This window comes from Dreissena polymorpha, chromosome 12, assembly GCF_020536995.1.
Source record: "Dreissena polymorpha isolate Duluth1 chromosome 12, UMN_Dpol_1.0, whole genome shotgun sequence".
NCBI lineage: Eukaryota > Metazoa > Mollusca > Bivalvia > Myida > Dreissenidae > Dreissena > Dreissena polymorpha.
In genome coordinates, this window is record NC_068366.1 from 42,629,707 (window position 1) to 42,649,770 (window position 20,064).

A 20,064-nucleotide genomic window follows, 5' to 3' on the forward strand; every position below is an offset into this window, starting at 1 on the left:
ATCAAAGTCAATATTTATTGTAAAAATACTGTATTATAAAGGAATAACGTAAACATATATCAAAATTCGAAGTTTGAAAAAAATAAAATTCATCTCTCGGAAATAGCCGATCATTGAAGATCGGCAATGATCGTAAAATAAATCGCGGGAAATCATTACGGGTGCGCTACCTTAAATAGCCAGTAAACAAAGGTATATGGAGGCCTTATGAAGCCGTTGTTGGCATATTGCTCTGCTGGTAATTAGTAATTTTGCACGATTTTCAGGTCTGATAATTTGGGTTAAACATTAGTTCTGCAATAAAAAATCTAAACAAAGTATTATTCATTTCGGAAGTACATATTATTAATTTCGGAAGTACGACAGTTTCCACTTAGCGATTGGTGCCTAATAACCTTCTCATTGTTCAACTGTTAAAAAAAAATGCGTGAGCATTTTTTTATTGATTCTTAAAACCGACCTGCGTTGTTCAGCACTTTTTGACTGAATAAGCCATTCAAAAGCCATGTAAAGGAATTTATATTTCACCACGAGTACATTACTGAATTACAATGTTCCCAATCTAGATGTACATGTAAGGATCAAAATTATTTATAGTAGCTTCTTTCATCTTTTTTAAGAATAGTTTTCATGATTGGACTTTTATATGCGGTTCACAGTGAAAAAATAAAGAAGGTTATAGAAAATAAATTATATAAACAGCATTTAAAGTCAATTGAAGGTAAATCAATCAAAATCTAGTGTTTTGTTTTGACTCTAGGATAAGAAGTAGGCTACTAGGCTTGGAACATCCTTCAACATCTCTGCGCGGCTTTGTACCTTGGTATGTTGTGAGGTATCCGGACAATCGCTCTTCGGACAATAGCTCATCGCTAATTTTGGCGATGCGGATGTTCGCTCCCACGCTAATTTTGACAATGCGGATGATCGCTCCTACTTTATTTCGACTACCCGGACAGTCGCTCCTTCATTATTTTGACAAACCGGACAGTCGCTCCTTCATTATTTTGACAACCCGGACAGTCGCTACTTCATTATTTTGACAACCCGGACAGTCGCTCTTGGGAAGCGATTTTCCGGGATTCATGACAAACACCTGATACAACTAGTTTCTGTGATTTTATAACAAAGAAATAACACATATTGATTGGTATGTGTAAGTTAATAAAATTTATTAAAAAGTGCCTTCATCGACTTTAATTCACGTGAAAGGTCATTTCGCTCCCACGTATTCGCTAATCATAATAATGTACTAGTTAATTGGCATGTAATAAATAAGACCCACCTCGTGCGAGTAACTCCAAAGTGACCTTTCTTGGAAAACAACGAAATATTATGCTGACAAAAATACATGGTCTCACAGTTCAACGTCAGTACGATGATAATCGTGTGATCTAATTTCTTGAAATCGCCTTATCGTCATCTTACTGTCGGGAAGTCAGGTTATCGTCATTGTGATGTCGTGTTATCGTCATTGTACTGTCGTGTAGTCATGTTATCGTCATTGTGATGTCGTGTTATCGTCATTGTACTGTCGTGTAGTCATGTTATCGTCATTGTAATGTCGTGTTATCGTCATTGTACTGTCATGTAGTCAGGTTATCGTCCTTGTGATGTCGTGTTATCGCCATCGTACTGTCGTGTAATCAGTGTATCGTCATTGTGATGTCGTGTTATTGTCATCGTACTGACGTGTAGTCATGTTATCGTCATTGTGATGTCGTGTTATCGTCATTGTATTGTCGTGTAGTCAGGTTATCGTCATTGTGATGTCGTGTTATTGTCAACGTACTGTCGTGAAGTCAGGTTATCGTCATTGTGATGACGTGTGATCGTCAACGTACTGTCCTGTAATCAGGTTATCGTCATTGTGATGACGTGTGATCGTCAACGTACTGTCGTGTAGTCAGGTTATCGTAATTGTGATGTCATGTTATCGTCAACGTACTGTCGTGTAGTCAGGTTATCGTAATTGTGATGTCGTGTTATCGTCATCGTTCTGTCGCGTAGTCAGGTTATCGTAATTGTGATGTCGTCTTATCATCAGCGTTCTGTCGTGTAGTCAGGTTATCGTCATCGTACTGTCTTTAAGTCAGGTTATCGGCATTGTGATATCGGGTTATGTCATCGTACTGCCCTGTAGTCAGGTTATCGTCATTGTGATGTCGTGTTATTGTCATCGTTCTGTCGTATAGTCAGGTTATCGTAATTGTGATGTCGTGTTATCGTCATCGTACTGTCGTGTAGTCAGGTTATCGTAATCGTGATGTCATGTTAGCGTCAATGTACTGTCGTGTAGTCAGGTTATCGTAATTGTGATGTCGTGTTTTCGTCATCGTACTGTCGAGTATTGACTTTCGAAAATATGAAGCCTTAGGTGAGAGTGCATTCTTACAATAAACACAACCGCCACATGTTTGATGTATTTTACCTTACACAGCAGAAAAAGGACCATGTTCTGTTCTTCGTTTATAATTTGTTAACGGGGAAAGTTTTAAAACCATATTCTCATTCAACAATATAAGCAATGAGATATTTAAAATGCTTCATATTCCGTGATTTAAGTTAGCTGTTAAAATGTCATCCTTAAACTTGCATATTCCAATTGGTAACGAAAACCCACAATTCATTTACTAAAGACGCAATTCTTTAAAAAAAAATAAAAAAAAATCGCACACACACGCACACACACGCCTGGCACACACACGCGCACACACACGCACACACACATATATGGGAGAAACATGTGTGTGAACAACCATTTACGCAAACAAACAAACAGACATACATATTCCCATTGGAGACTTAGGTGTGTGCGCCTAGCTACGATGCAGAATGAAGCAGACATTCTATGAAATCCCCATCCCCAAAAAGAGATGGTCCATTCACAGTTATATACCCCACCCTAACACCGCAACACATCTCCAACGTTGGAACAATTTACATACACAGAAAGGACAGTTACATGAACATTTATTTACAAACATGAAACCATAGTTGTATTTGGGCACGATCCGATCAGGATTCATAAATACCCTAACACTATGTTAGAGACACCGCGGAAATACGTTGGATCTAGAAGATACAGTGAAATTATGAGTATTTTTTGTGTTACAATGGGAGATAATTATATTTCACAACAAAGTAATTTCCAATTTCCACGATCAATTACTAGATACCCGTTCACAGTCGATTAGTTATATATGGGGAGAAAAATATGTATGAACAACCAGATACACAGAAAAACAAACAGACATACATATTCACATTGGAGACTTCGGCGTGTGCGCCTAGCTACGATGCAGAATGAAGCAGACATACTATGAAAGCCCCATCCCCCCCCAAAAGATGGTTCATTCACAGTTATATACTCCACCCTAACACCGCAACACATCTCCAACGTTGGAACAATTTACAAACACAGAAATATTGAAAATCTATTAATAAATGACTAACTGTGACCTAACAAATTAACATTGTCGACAATATTTCTAATTGCCAGTAAGATGATACAGTGTACATATAACTTTAATTATAACTTCAAGAGTAAACAGTAATTGAGAAATTATACATTCTTCATGACAGAGTGCCTGCTTATTTTATCATAATATCAAAGACATGCGTATCGATGTCGATGCATAGCATTCAAACTTCATCATTCAAAATATTTTTTTTTGATCATTATATGTAACAGTTATTGTTTTAATTCAAAAACACCATGTTTATCTGAGTATTTTTTTACCAAAGATAGCACTGAAATTGTGTTTTTTTTTATGTATCTAACAAAAAGTAACTTGGAACGCCCTGCATAACCAATTCGATTAAAATCGCAATCTTAAAATGTGTTTGTTACGCAGGTGAACATCCGTTCAACCAATCCCGAAATATGAACAATGACCGTTTTATATCTCCAACTGCATTGTGACATAAAACGTTTACATATAAACGATTTTGGATATAGTGTACCACCTGAATTGTTTATTTTCAGTCGAGTAAGAGAATTCATTGAGGCTGTTTGGTATTGTATTAGAAACGATGAGAATCGTAATTTAAGATTGTATTTGGAGGAAACAACTGTACACATATAATAAGGTAATTTAATAATAGTCAAAACAGAGAAGACTACCTTGCGAATTAATATACTACTTTACATTACACCATGTGGTATAAGACAAACGAAATATCCTTCGCAACAAAATACAATGTGCATTTAAGATTAACCTGTTTCGTTATCAAAATTTCAAGTATTTCAAGTTGCCCGTGGCTTCACCGGCGAGAACCTGTCGGTCACCGAGGAATGCCGCGCAATTAACAGGCGCATAATACGTGCACAGAAGCCCAAAATTATTCCGGACGTCCCAGATGCGCATGTCCAGTGCAGCAGACGACAACATGAAGTTACCGGATGGAGAAAATTTGATGTCCATGACGTACGACTTGTGTTCCTGCTTAACCGCGCACAAAATAAACTCAGTGTTTGAAGCATTCCAGATGTACAATTTACCGGAAAAAGCGCCGAACACTAAATACCGTCCGTCGGGTGAAAACTCGAGTGTCTGACAAGCGCTATCCGGATCATATAACGTCTCAACGCTTACCAATGTGTCATTTCTGCAAATAAACGAGAGAAAAATCGATCAAACAAAATTAACAAGGAAATGAAACTGAAATAACATTATTCCAAAATACCGCGAATGTGTTATTAAACTTATGTTAGCTACCAACCATGGTCCATGAATCGAAGAATAATGCTATATCAAATGGATCCATATTTAACGTAAGGCAGTTACTATTCATTCAAGACAAACAGTTAAATTATGTATGATCTTCAGATGCACGTGATATTAATAGGAAGAAATGAGTCGTATTCTGAGAAAACTGGGCATAATGCATAAGCGTTAAGTGTCGTCCCAGATAAGCCTGTGCAGTCCGCACAGGCTAATCAAGGACGACACTTTCCACTTGTATTACAGTTTTCGTTTAAATGAAGTCTCTTAGCAAAAATCCAATTTAGGCGGAAAGTGTCCCCCCTTATTAGCCTGTGCGGACTTCACAGGCTAATTTGGGACTACACTTTACGCACCTGCATTAAGCCCAGTTTTCTCAGAACTCATATGTTCACCTTCTCATACATGAGCCTACTGAGACAATCAAGACCTTCTACATCCCAACATACCTAGAAGTAATAAAATGAATTTAAATGGTTTATTTAAGATTAATATCGAATTATGCTCACCGGATCTTCATAACGGTGCAGTCGTTACTCTTGTCGTATCCTATGGCGACGGTCTCTCCGTGTGTGGCCAGACGCGTCACGTGACTTCCGGAAGCCAACTTATGGCGCGCCACCTGCCGCAACGCACAGTCAAATAATCCGATCTCGCCGTGAATGGAACCTACAGTTGTGAATGATTGTGAAGTGCACTTATACTCAGTTTCAACTGATTTATATATATTTTTTTAGAACTCTTGGTAGGTAAATAGTGTTAGATTATCATTCAAATTTACTCTACTTTCCTATATTAGTGGTAGGGGAAACGTTATCTGTTTTACAACTTAAATTAAGTATAGAAAGGAACTATTTGTGTCGGACAAACTCGTGCTTTTGAATCCAGGCATGGTACCCCCACATGTACATTCTTTTTAGCGAACTACTTTTTAAAAGTAAATTTGTGATTGAACTGTGCTCATAATCAAGCACGCATCGTCGTGCAAATCTTTCTTTAACTCTTCGAACAGATAAGTACACAAGTCACTAACCTAATATTCTCTATTCGTTTAAAATAATGTATTTATAATGACATTATTTGCAAATTATCGAGCCCTATAAATCGTGCCCACCTACCTACGACCAGGTAGCGGCTGCTCACTGCTATTGATGCGGGGGCGTCGACGCTCAGGTCGCCCACGGTTGCCAACGGCGACAACGACACCAGGCGGGCGCGAGCATTCAGCTCGGCCCCGTGCTAGGACGATGAAAAGGGTTAAACGTTTCACTGATGCGGGAGATAGATATTAAAAGATAAATCATTGTATGATTTAATGCGTGAGAAAACTCGATAAAGATGAATGTTGCAACATGCACATGTACGTTTGAACAAGGCGTGGGTCTCCTGAACTAATTTGGGGTCGTGTCATTAATTTTCTAAGAAATCGGTTAATGTCAGAAACAATTATAAGGCGTGTAAAAAGCTGTAAAGTATTACGGCTGCGGATTTGATACGTAATTTTCTCTGTACAAACATACTAATGTTAAGATGTGTCAACATTATCTAGCATATGTGTCGTGTTTATTATTGATTCAAGGTTGATTCTCACACCGTTTATTTGGGATCCATTTCTGTTCCGGATTCGTATTTCCATATTCACCAATCGTAAAGTTAATATGTTTGGGGTTATTCAATAAATTCATAGCTTATCGTGAAAAAATGAAATTGCCATCAGGCAATATATTTTGTAAATCAGGATCAATATATAAGCCATGTTCTGAGAAAACTGGGCATAATGCATGTGCGTTAAGTGTTGTCCGACACTTTCCGCTTGTATGACATTTTTCTTGTAAATGAAGTCTCTTCTTAACAAAAATCCGATTTAGGCGGAAAGTGTCTTTCCCGATTAGCCTGTGCGGACTGCACAGGCTAATTTGGGACGACACTTAACGCACATGCATTATGCCCAGTTTTCTCAGAACGCGACTCATAAAAAATTATAATATTCAGAAACAAGCAAATAAAAGTAAACAAAACATTATTTGGTTCGCACTTTATGACATTCAGCCTCAACATACATATAATCCCTATGAATACAGGTTGTATAGTATATAAATATATTTAGTACATCTATATAATGGTATAATTTAAAGTTGTTCGTAATGTTTGTGTAGCTTCTACAGTACAAAATACTATTACGAACCGGCTACATCTCAAAACATCTCTGAACCTATGTTTACAGTATAATGTTTCGTTCGTTTTTTTTTTATCACCCGATTTAATGTATAATAAAAAACATCTTACTTCATACGTCCCAGAATGCCCATGGTCCAAAACGAGCAAATACGCACTGTCTGGAGTGAACGTCGCCGCCCGTATGAAGCCATAATGGGACTCTGAATTACCAAGTGCTGTTCCAGTGGTAGGATCTATCACATTGCACGTGTGAGACCAGCCCTGGGACGTTGCCAGGAAACTGCCTGAGTTTGACGTCACACACACCAAGAAGTGCCCGCCTTTGACAGGAGGAATCGTGCCCTCAATAAGCGTCTTCACATCCCATACCTTCAGTGACCTATGACATCACACACATAACTGTGCGAGCATAGTTCATTTATCAATCAAAGTACTGACAGTACTGGTGTGACGATGCTTTTGAAGAGGATTGATATAAAGCAGCTCTTTAAGTTTATCTACATCACCACAATTATGTATGTGGGTACGAAAGTTTTGGGTAAGAAAAAAATGAGTACGAAACTTTTGGGTACAAAAATTATGTAAAAAAAAATGGGTACGAAAAAAGGTTTGGTTACGAAACAAAATTTGGGTAGGAAAAAAAATTGGGTACGAAAATTTTTTTGGGTACGAGCAAAAATTTTGGTACGAAAAAAATGGGTAGGAAAAAATTGGGTACGACAAATGTAGGGTACGAAAAAAAAATGCTGGTACGGGGAAATAGTACCCGTGGAAAACTTGTTCCATTCAGCGAAACTGGGAAGCGGGTTACATTCTCGATCAACTATAACAAGAAATATCTTTACAAAGATATTCGACGTGTATTTTCTGTACCACTTATCTTAAAAAACGTTCTGTTACAGTAAAACGTGTGAGGGTTATAACATTACGTTTCAGCATATAAATTCAAAACTTGATATGCTCTTTAATTACACCATGCTCTTTAATTTCACGTATATCATACCAAACTTTATATTTGATTGTTTCCTTTCCTAAGTTAATGATGCTATGTGGACGTGATTTCACATGCCCATGTGCGTGAACATATAATTTTTCTCTTTTGATTATATTTTTTTCTCTAGTTCAATAAGCTTAGGCATGTTTGTTCGTTAAGTACGGCAATAATTTCAAGATGATTCCCGAAAGTAGGTATGAGCACATAGTCGTAAGAGAACTTGAATACTTGAGTTCGCCCATGAACACATGGTAAGGTTAACTAAATCTCCGCGATATGACGCAATATGTGTTTAAAACAGCAAACAATATCCAACAAACGAATGAATTATCAAACATAGTATGTGCACTGATGTTGCTCTGTAATTTCTGTTTGAAAAGTTTATTAAATATGCAAAAATGAAAGCACGCATAAGAGCGACTTTCTCAAATGTCATGTGTGTGTGTATCAGAGTTTATTTGCAGGTCCTACTGGCCTCTTCACGAGGTTTTTGTAGCCCGACCTGTCACAAATGTCATAGGGCTATTATGCTGTTTATATACCATAGTCGCTACAACGTTTACAAATGGCAGGTTCGAACTAATTCGTTTTCTTTACACTCATGATCGCGTTGAAAGTTAATTATACACGTTTTAATTCGCAATTTATTTACTGAATCACGACAAATTTCAAATACAATACAGAAATGCATAGTTGTTTCATTGATCTATAAACATATAATAAATTGAATATAACTGATATAAAATCAACGTTTTCAAATTCTTATTTAATCTTTTTCACCGAATATGCTGTCCTATTTATAGCTGAGCTTCCTATACCTTTATCAATGATAATCAGCGAGGTATGCCGATTAGAAAAATCGCGCTATCTCAATCGGACTGGCTCGGTCTTTTACATAGGTCGCCATTGTGAAGATTTTTTTCATGATATGATAACTGAGACGAGCAGCTTCGCAGCATCGTCAAAAAGTACCCCTCGAGCTGTTGATGACGCAGATGAATGGGACTAATCGTGATATTGAAAGGAGCATAATTAAAAGCAGTACCGGTATATATTGCATTGTTAAACGCTTGAAAAAGCATCTTCGAAAAAAGCCATGTATGGAAATGCATACATTAAGGTATGTATTTCACTAAAAACAGTCAACATCCATGAACATTTACCTATCTAACGATGCCGTCAAAATCTTGGCCTCTCTTCCAGGCTCAATGCACGCCATGCTAACGCGATGGGAGTGTCCGCCGACAGTCTTCAGCACGCGCCAACCACTTCCAGTTTCACAATACCAGATTTTCATCGTACGATCGGACGAACAGGTGAACATGTGAAGCCCTTGGGAGTCAAACTGGATCGACCAGACCCAGGCGTTATGTTTGTTCGCGATGCCACTGAGACAGGTTTGAATCTTGCCGGTTGCAGTGTCCCAGACTGTAACGCAGCTATTGTCGCCCCCTGTCATAAGCTGAAAGAAGATTTGTGTTGTACTGAATGAGACATAGGCTGAAAGAAGATCGCGGTTGTACTGAATGAGACATAGGCCGAAAGGAGATCTGTGTTAAACTGAATGAGACATAGGCTGAAAGAAGATTTGGGTTTTACTGAATGAGACACAGGCTGAAAGAAGATCTGTGTTGTGTTGGTTGAGCCCACTATAAACAAATTGAAATGAGATGTGCGTTAAACTGGTTTTTCCACACCTTGCATACATTTTTGAGCTAAACTTATGTATGCGTTGTATTTTTTCGGCAAGGAATACACGGCAAAAAAAACCCGAAAAAGACATCAGGTTTGCAGTAAAAATGTTACGATGTTACGATGAAATAAAGACAATGACTACGTCAACAAACAATGAATTAAACAAAACCACACGCTGCTTCGCCAAAATGTTGTTGTTTTTTTCATTGGAAGGGTGGATTGAAGAGAAAATTTTTAACCAAGCCATGATCTAAGGACAAAATATACCTTAGCGGTTAAGTGGCCGTAACGACCGACAATATACACATGACAATTTTATATAAAAAAGCTTACGGCGGACTAAGCGGCGTCTAAAAGCCAACGTTTAAGGGAGTATAAACATCATAATTAAAGTAATATTTCACAAATCGCCACCAAAACGCCCGTTTAACTTTTTTTATTTTAAGATGATTAATCTTATTTTGTATAACAACTCACAGTTAAACATACGATACTCAGACATGCATATAGAATAGTGTTTGTGATACAAGTTGCTGCTACTATGTACTTGCTTTTGTTCCATCTGGATAAAAAGTACAACACAGATTTAGACAGGTTCCTTGGTTTCTAGAAAGAAGGCTGTACTTGTCGGTTTCAAACAACATGAGGCCTGGAAAAGAGGAACGTTTAAAAGAATCGTACATGCCTAATGCATCTGTAACGAACAAAAAAAGAAATACAAAATTGTATATAAATACAATAGCTAAGTATATAGTTTGATATCAAATTTTAAAGGTGCAACAGCTCTGAGCTTTACTATAAATCTTGAACACCTGCCATACAGCTCTGAGCTTTACTATAAATCTTGAACACCTGCCATACAGCTCTGAGCTTTAATATAAATCTTGAACACCTGCCATACGAGAAAGAGCTGCGTTCACTGCATCACTTCATGTTTACCAATTATCAGAAAATAAACTGCCCTTTTACAACTAGCTTTGTTTCTCATTTAAGTAAGAACCTACATTTTGATCAAATGAAATTCTCGGATTTCACCGATTAAGTCAAACGCTTAACCACTAAGATCGATGGCTTAATACTCACAATTTCGAGTTTTTCAAATTCGTGTGTGAAATAGCGCTTTGACAGTACCAACAATAAACATGACTACATTTGAAAACCTACTATTCACATGTTCCAATGAAGTATATATGCTCAAAATGAAAGTTAGAACATATATCGTAAATTCTGTTTGGCTAAGAACAGGTTCGTTTTCCTGTTTATATTCATAGCATACCCTAGTACAGGTATCTAAAATTAAACTCAATAACTAACATAATTGAAATAACAAAACAAATCAAATTATATAATAAAACTATCTCTGCTTGCCTTTTGTTACAATAACTGCCAGACGAGTTCCATCTCTGGAATAATCCAGTCCAGTGACCTCAGACCAGTCCAGATCACGTGATAACACGTGGGTTAGGTCACGAGCATCCCAGATTGATAGGTGGCCGTACTTGAAGGCAGTTGCAATATGTTTGTTGTCCGGAGAAAACTTTATCGAGGAAACCGCGCGTTTGTCCGTTCGCACGTGACGTAACTGGGAAGTATACACAGTAAAATAATATTTGGCATGTATATGATAACGTAGTAATGAAGTATATCACTTATAAATATAAATAAATCTACCCAGCGCCGCCACCCCTAACAAAAATGTTTTTGAATACAGAGATAAGAAATAAATGCCTTTAATTGCGGTGACGGGTGGAGTATATATTTTGGTTTTCTGTGCACATCTCGTGTTCGCGTAGTACAACGTACCGGACAAAAAAAGGAAAAGCATGAATAGAACGTACCTGAACACCCGCTGTGTCCCATAAAATGACATCTCCGAGCTCCGTGCCGTTGGCAATGATGTCCCCAGTTCTTGAGAAGCAGCACGGGTTTACAGGATGTAGAATCAGTTGCTGCCTATTCTCGCTGGGGTCTGGTATAATTGGCTCTGGAAGTGATGACACGGTCACAAGCTCAGCACCTGTAGTCGTGTCCCAAATACGCATTGTGCTGTCATCTGCACTTGAAACGAGCAAATCACCTGCAAGCGATAAACAATAATTTATTATATTAAAATACACAAAATGTTAATATATTGATTTTTTTTCGAATAGGAAATACTAACACACAATAAATCCAATAAACAAACGCAATCAACATCGCGATATTTGTTTAGGATTGTGCTGAATATTTGTTCACTTTAAAATAGCATATATTGAAAGTCTGAAAAGTTACCGTTCGTTGAAAAATCGCAACAGCGTACTGAACCCGTGTGGCCGTGCAAAGACATCTCACACGGTTCCTCGTACTTGTCCTCTGTCAAATTGGACAGCAACACAGTGGGGCATTTGTCTTCATCAAGGTCATCTATAAGCTTCCTGATGTAGCTAGTCGGTGGCTGTTGTAGCGCCATCTGGTATACGCCACGTGGTTCCCGCACCAGGAATCCAAGAAAGGAGCCAACAAACCGCGTCACTTGCTTTATCTCTTCGTCGCGTGATTGTTTCGTTGCTTCAATCAGTTCACTCAGACAATTGTAACCGTCGTCTGCTTCAAACTTTGCTTCTATGTACGAAAGATCCATACACAGTTTCTTAAACTTGTCCCAATCTTTTAATATGATCAAGTGATAGGGCAACTCTGTCAACTTCCTCTCGTTTAGTTGCCGCTTAGTGTCTCGTGTGCCACTTATTACCAGGGGTTGTTTCGGAATGGTTCTGTCCTCGATTTTCTCAAATTTGTCTTTGCCGACGTAAGGTTTCCCATCTGACCATTTCCCTTCAAAATAATCGGCGATTGCAACATGAGCTTTGCGTTTAAAAGCTTCACTGTTCTCGCCTTTGGATTTCAGTAGATACCTTTTTTCAGCTGTTTCCCAAAACTGCCTGTGGTACCACCAATAGGCACTGATACCGTTTGATCCTCGCTCAACTAAATATAGTCCAAGGTCATTACGTACCCGAGTCCAGAGAAGTGGTGGAATCCTTCGAAACGGCGGTACCCAAAATTTAAATATGCTATCTAGAACAGCATCGTCGCAGGACAATATATCTTCTAGCTCCGCAAGTGACAGACCATTCTTTGAGGCGGTGATGTATGCGAGTGCGTGCTGTACCAACGTAGCACCGTACTTGTATTCCAATCGATTGAACAATTTGTCAATCAAACCAGTCATGTCGTCTGCAATGTCGTTCGCACTTATTATATCGTACGATCTCCACGTTTGTGCTAAGTCAACAACGAGTCTAAGGAACAATGGAAAAGGACACTTCTTAAACGCGTTTAGAATGACCGTACTTTGTGTCTCTGTGACCTTTCTGTGCTTTGCTCCCAACATCAGTTTGACTATTTCTGGGCCTTCGTGTAGGGTTAATGGTTTTACATCAACATAACATTCGGCACTTGTTAAATGGGATCGAATAATATCCAACGTCCGAACCGGAAGTGTAGACACCACAAGTTTCACGTGCTCCGGAAGTTGCTCAGACAGCGACATCCAACTTAAATTTAGACCAAAATCCTCGTTGGAGAGCTGATCTAGTGAATCTATAACAAGCACCAAAGGTCTGTTTGACGTTGCGAACGAAAGACACGTCCGGAAATATTGAACCAGATCTTTGTACGAGGTTGGGATCTTTTCAATACTTTGTTCATAAACACGTGATATCTGACAGCATATGTTGTATAACAGCAACCGCGCAGATGACGACTGACTCGTTGTTCCTAAAAAACGAAGCACAAGAATTGCATCTTTCAGCTGCTCCTTGATCTTTGTAGAAACTAACGCCATGAGTGCAGTCTTGCCGCAGCCCGAAGGCCCGTGGATAACTAAAGGATATCGCGCGTGAGAACCAACGTAGTCTAATATTTGGCGTATTTCGTGCTCACGGCCAACAAACAGAGCACTTTTTTCGAGTGAATGAGTCCGATGTTGCAAGACTTCAAGAAAAACTCGGTCCGTCTGGACGTGTAATCGTCGCTGATAGCTATCCATAATGTTATCCGCCAATGTAGCACACACGTGGTCGCACACAATTCGGATGCACTCACTTACGGCGCCGACCTTTGCTGCGACATAATTTATTTCAAACGTTGGTACGTCTGCAACTGTGTTCGAGAGTTTCATTTCCCGGAGTTCGCGCATCATAAAGAGTGCATATTCGTCAAGTTTTCCATCAGAGAGATCAACGATCTTGCGGTTCAGGTGAAAATCGGACTGGTAGTTATTGAGATTTCTGCGTATAAACGACGCTTGCTCATCAGCTATTTTATTGCTGAATGCACCATATTGTATTTCCGTCTCTGTGACAGAAAGCCTATATTTATCACAGATAGGGCTTGTGGTCCCGAAACAGGCCGCAGATGCCTCCCGGAACTGCTCTTGGATTACTGGCAAGTCCTTCCACCTTAGGCATTACAATATCAATACAAATGTATAATGTTATGGCATAACATCATATATAGTAAAACGTTGTATTCCAATTGTATATGACTACTCGTTGTACGCACCATATTATTAACCCTTTGCATGCTGGGAAATTTGTCGTCTGCTAAAATGTCGTCTGCTGATATTGTAAAATAAGCATTTTCTTCATTTTTTTTTCAAAGAATACTATCAGAATAGCAAACAGTTTGGATTCAGATGAGACGCCACGTTCTGTGGCGTCTCATCTGGATCCAAACTGTTTGCAAAGGCCTTTAAAATTCGGTTCCCGCACTGAAAGGGTTAAAACAGACTCTTTTCGAATCAAGTATTGGGACAGTCAAACGATAATCTTTCCGTGTGTTTTCTTTAAGTTGGTTTATCCATTAAAATCCTCCAAAACAATTTCTGTACACATTCGCATTACAATAAGTAGTATATAAAACATACAACTACGTACCCCAAGTGTTTAGAAAGTTGTAAATAAACAATTCCGTTTTAATCCATTTATGCTTAGTTGACTCTCCCATCCTTCTAAATTTGATCAATTTATTTCCAAAATTAGGGATGTCTAGTATATTTATTTCTTTGTTTAGAATATTTCTTACAGAAATTACTTTAAGCAAATAGCGAAGACCCTATTGAGACGCCGCATGATTTTGCCAAGGCCTTTTTTTCTAGACGCTAGGCATAAATGGGTAATAATTCCTGTAATACACGGAGAATGACAGGTTACTGCCTGAGTTTTGTAATATATCAGGCGAGGCTTTGATTAAAATTAATGGCAAGGCTTGTCGAGCCGTCATTTTATTCGTGCCGAGCCTGATATATTACAAAACGATCAGGCAGTAATCTGTTTTTCTGTATATCATTCCCCTACGTCCCACATTTTATAAGAAATTGGGAAAAATAATCACTTAGACGATGCATATTTTTCGGGAATGAATATGATTTTTTACGTTTGATAACGGGATGAGAACTTGCACTTAATATTTGTAAAATATGTTGTTGTTGTTATTGTTTTTGCTGTAAGGTTGCTTTTTGTGTAGCATCTTGGTATCGAATTGTTTCCGAGTAATATGACCTACCTCCAAACATTGACTGATATAACAACTTTCTGTTGAACTGATATAAAAATATATCATGCAACTTTATATCAGACGGATGATCAATGCAGGCGTATGATAAAATATTTTACCATTGTTTGTCATCCGACGGCTTGTTCTTCAGAACATATTCCGCAGGCACTGCATTATCATCCAGTGTGTAAAAGCTGTCAATAAGACTCGTGTCTTTTCCCGACTTTTCCAGATAGCTCTTCATAGACTGATATTCCGTGTGATCGATATGTGATGGCAACGGCCGAAACCCATATTTGTGACCCAGCAGACAAAGAAATGCAGGTCCAACACTCTCTGACAGACATCTGAACACACAAAATGTTCGAGTAAGAGAAGGGATTACATCAATGAAGTGTTATAAATAGAGCAGAATGCGGATTCATACACATACCGAAACATTTTCAGAAAAAATGTGCTTTATAAAATTTATTAAAGAAAAAAACGCTTTTATGTTTTCATTTTATTTCATTTAACTTCCACGGGGCCAATATCGTGTCATGTGCAGCGCTCATAACTATCTCTATCATAAACTATATGATATAATATTATACAAAGATCTGAGCAATGATAGATATGAATGCATACACTCGTACATTAGAACGACAGCGTTATATATTGGTCGATATAGAAACATAATGCTAGAAAAGTATATTTCTATTTAGACACGATCTGAAAAAGGGTGATTTTAACTGCGATTTACTATGCAGTGCCTGGTTTTGTTACCATTTTCTTTTTTTGTTGTTGTTGTCACCACGTAAAAATTACAAAAGACATACAAGGTATAGCTTCTAAATATAACAAAACGTTGACCGGAAACATGTGTTCAAGTTTCATTTATTCTGATTTTGACATGTTACCAGGCTAATTACTGGAGGGCATTAACACAGAAAGGTTCTGGTTTTAACCCATTTATGCCTAGCGTGTAGAAAAAAGGCATTGGCAAACAGCGTAGACCCAGATGAGACGCCGCATGATGCGGCGTCTCATCAGGGTCTGCGCTGTTTGCTTAAAGGAATTTCTGTAAGAAATATTCCAAATATAAAAATAAATATACTAGACAACTCTAATTTTGGAAATAAATTGATCCAATTTACAAGGATGGAAGAGTCCACTAGGCATAAATGGGTTAAATTAGAATCTGCATGTGTAGACATGTGTTGATATGTCGGGTACATTCAAATATAAAAAACGGTGAAATGATGTCGATAAAATTGTGAACTTTGTTTAGTGCCAGTTTCTTTCTTATTTGTCAAATGACATAACTTTCTATCGATGCATACCGCTTATTTAAGAATTATCAAAAGGTACGTTTATTGATGTAATTATGCTAAACACTCGCACATATTATAGTGAAATATGTGTGCCAATTAATCTTTAAACGGATTTGAATTATATTATTGTAAAATTCACAGGAGTTCGGTTACGATTGTGTTTTGTTGTGTGTTTTTTAAACAATAATAAAACAACAACAAGTAGCATTAACAAAATGTTCGCATAATCGGTGGAAAAAAACACATGTTTATGGTAGAACTATACAGTAACCGAGTAATGCGTTACCTCTGAATTTCCTGCACGCACATGCGTACTGTGCTATGGTCGCTGCTCGCCTCCTCTGGCACCCCCCAGCGCATGTCCACCGTGCCGAACTCGACACCGAGACGGCGACACAGCGTCCGTAAAAATGGATATACATCTGAAACAGATTCCGTGGATAAGTATATACAGATATTATAGGCATAACAAGTATTCGGTATCAAAGAAGTATTATACTTTCCTTATATTTTTCGTACCGTAATTATAAAGGGTTTCTCGAAATGTTTTGACTGACCAGTACTTGTCACGCAGCGTTTGCTTCAACAGAGGAAGAATAGCGAAATATCTTGATATCCTGTTCGTTCAAGCCAAATCCTATGAAGATTATGCTTTAAAAATATAATATGTTGGTTGGCTAGGTCGAGGTACTTGCAGCAAAACTTATCATTATGTGATAAACAGAAGTATATATCCCTGTGTTAGTTCACCTTTCATGAGTTGATTTCGCTCTGCTTTCGTGTCTGTGAACGTGGAGCTTACAAAGACGGCAACCTTGGGCTGAGCGCTCAACAGTCCGGATATGTCCGCCCTGCCCATGTCGCCCGACAGGATGGTCCGTACGATGTCCTGTTCAGCCAATCAACACGGTGATAGATAAGTCGTTGATTAAAGGGAACTTTTCCGTTCACGTTTTGGTAAATTGACAAAATTGAAAAAAAGTTTCAGATTTGCACATTTATACGTTGTGATATTTACGAGGAAACAGTAATTCTGAACATTTACTATGCTCTACAATTTTTAAACCTGTAAATATTAAGCATTACGATTGAATAATATGGTGAGTTCTGTTCTTATCGTTATATTATGTGGCATGTTAGATGTTTGCTTATATACGGTATAAAATACATCTCTATGTATGAGCACAGATGGCGGATAGGTTTAGGTGTTAGACTTTTACTCCAAGGGTCAGTGGTTCGAGCCCAGTTTATGATTATTTTTCTTTCTTTAATTATAGTCTTGTTTTTACTGGAGCCATTTAGTTCAAACGTTTACTCTGTGGAAAAGGTCCCTTTAAATATTGTCCAAAAATATTAGCCAAGCATATTTAAACAAGTCAAATATTGACATATATAGCAATCAATCGGCGTCCTTTATGTCGATCAATTATTGATTAGCATTCATAGTACGTAGTGTTTACACACTCAAAACTGAAACATGACATTGTCGACGATTTCATTGTGTAATTTATAAATGCATATGTACAGATTCTGTTCACACAGCTAAAATTTCCCTCAACATTGAACTGCTTTTCAGCGAAATTTAAGACTTGAAAAATGCAGCTTTGATGCCAAATTCGCCCATACTTTCGTAAGAATTGTAACTTTAATTAGGCATGAGTATAGAGACCTTCTTCGGGTCCTTAATGCACCCTTATTCACGTAAGGGGCGCTAAACTAACAAATACACACACGCACACACACACACACACACACACACTTCAACTGATTTGCTGTTTGTTTTCCGAAGTGTATTGTACACGCGCTTCACACCTAGCCGAACCGTGTTCAGTCCCTGCTCATAATGGATTGTAAAGTGCGTCGTTAAATATTTACCTCAGGAATCGTCTGTCGAGGCATTTTCAAAATCTCATCTGCTTTAGTCAGGTAATGACACCAGGGTTCGCGTGTTTCCCGCTTCCGGCCACCCCATAATTCCATAGCTTCCACGCGATCCAGCACCTCTAACCATGGTAATTCCTCTTCTTGTTCGTCTTCTTTGTATTTCTTAAACATGTCTTCGTAGTACACCTTCGAACGTTAGGAATTGATCAAAAGAAAACAGCACTCAACTCTGATCAAACATGGTCAAGTATGATCAATAGGGTAAATCATTTATTGATTACGTTCGCTGTACATGCTATTCAGTAAACTGTGGTTGCACTATTGGGTTTATGAGTGAGGTGTTTATATATCTATACTGTTTAACTCCCCTTGCGGGTATTATTGACAGGTAACGTTCTATTGATCTTTATTTTTCAATAAGAGTCAAAACAAGGAAAGAAGTTTAGGAGTGTTGAATGCTATATTTATCAAAGCGCTGAAGGCACTGAAGATGTTCACTATTGCATAATTTAACACGCAATTCATTTTTTCAAAATCAATCGCAAGTTTGAAATGAACACACGCCATTCAACTTTATAAAGTATGTGTCATAGCGCACGGGTCGAGTTTTGTGTGCACTTTTTATCATCCTAATTATTTGATAGAAATAAATTAGACAAAATAAAAACAACATGCTTTTTGGACGTTCTGAAAGCATAGAAAGTATGATGAAAATGGTAATAAGAACTTAATATAAAGAAACTGTGCAGTCACCATCATATTAAAGGAATATTTTTTCTAATATCAAATAACTATCTCACCAAGAATATAACTTCATAATGAAAGTGCCGTGTACAAAACTTTTAATTTTTGACACTATATACAAATTCAAAATATACAATAATCTTCGTATCTTGTATATGGAGGAATAAAAGTATATAAACATTGCTGTTTATGCTTTACTTGTTACCCGAGCAGTTCACACGGTGTCAACAACGCTGAAATAAACATAGGTTTAGAGCACTAATGCGCTTTTAGGCATAGCTGTTTAACTCAGTTTTCATCTTAGTGACTTTTACAAAATGCCAACAGACACGCATGAATATTTTCGAATATTTAATAAGCTGATTCGAGATACAATCTCTGAATTTTTGCTACATCACTGCGTATGTGCTCAATTCAAAGGATGTAGCACTGTTCAGTATAAGGAATTCCGGACTACTCTCTGTATGCTCTCTGTATGCTCAAACGACACAAATTGTGGCCCTGTTAAAATTACGCGTTTCAATCCATCTCGCAGAATTTCACTTTAGCCTCCAAGATGAGAAAACAATCATTAGCGAAAAAGTATAGTGTCACGATAAGAGAAAATCGTTTAATTATCATACCACAATGTTTAACGTACTTAGTCAGCACGTCTGGAAATCATTCCTTAATGTGTGGATAGGCTGCCATTATTAACAAGTTTGCTATTTTGAATTCAATTTTGTATCAACACGCATTGTTCTTAAATGTGGCATTTTCAATTCGCAATGAGATTTGTAATGACCCTCGTCATGCGAAAATGGGTCTTATTCCATATGCGCCCATCATATAAATAGCCCACTCTGCTATCTTTCCTTTTGGTTAGGAGAAACATAACGTATTGAGTGATTTTATAGCGAACAGCATCGCCTATGGCCTGACTGCGCAAAAGCACATGTTGGGTTTAACAAACGCTTGCCGAAACATTTTTGCATGACGGCGCTATTGATGT

At 37.9% G+C, this 20,064-nt stretch overlaps 1 protein-coding gene across 2 annotated transcripts; it reads right to left on the bottom strand.

The window, feature by feature from the left end:
* Positions 1-4,041: 4,041 nt before the first annotated feature.
* Positions 4,042-18,631, bottom strand: LOC127852751 (NACHT domain- and WD repeat-containing protein 1-like). Of its 2 annotated transcripts, XM_052386711.1 has the most exons (13): positions 18,321-18,631; positions 17,196-17,334; positions 16,732-16,867; positions 15,252-15,479; positions 11,866-14,036; positions 11,433-11,671; positions 10,963-11,176; positions 10,146-10,243; positions 9,063-9,361; positions 7,014-7,284; positions 5,846-5,966; positions 5,237-5,396; positions 4,042-4,611 (listed from the first exon to the last, which is right to left on the bottom strand). In XM_052386711.1, the coding sequence occupies exons 1-13, from the start codon at positions 18,498-18,500 to the stop codon at positions 4,233-4,235; spliced, it is 4,635 nt and encodes a 1,544-aa protein (XP_052242671.1). In that variant the 5' UTR covers positions 18,501-18,631; the 3' UTR covers positions 4,042-4,232. The 2 variants fall into 2 exon arrangements, 1 of the variants encoding a protein (XP_052242671.1); XR_008036246.1 differs by lacking the exons at positions 4,042-4,611; positions 5,237-5,396 and having other exon boundaries at positions 7,014-7,225.
* Between the last annotated feature and the right edge of the window lie 1,433 nt (positions 18,632-20,064).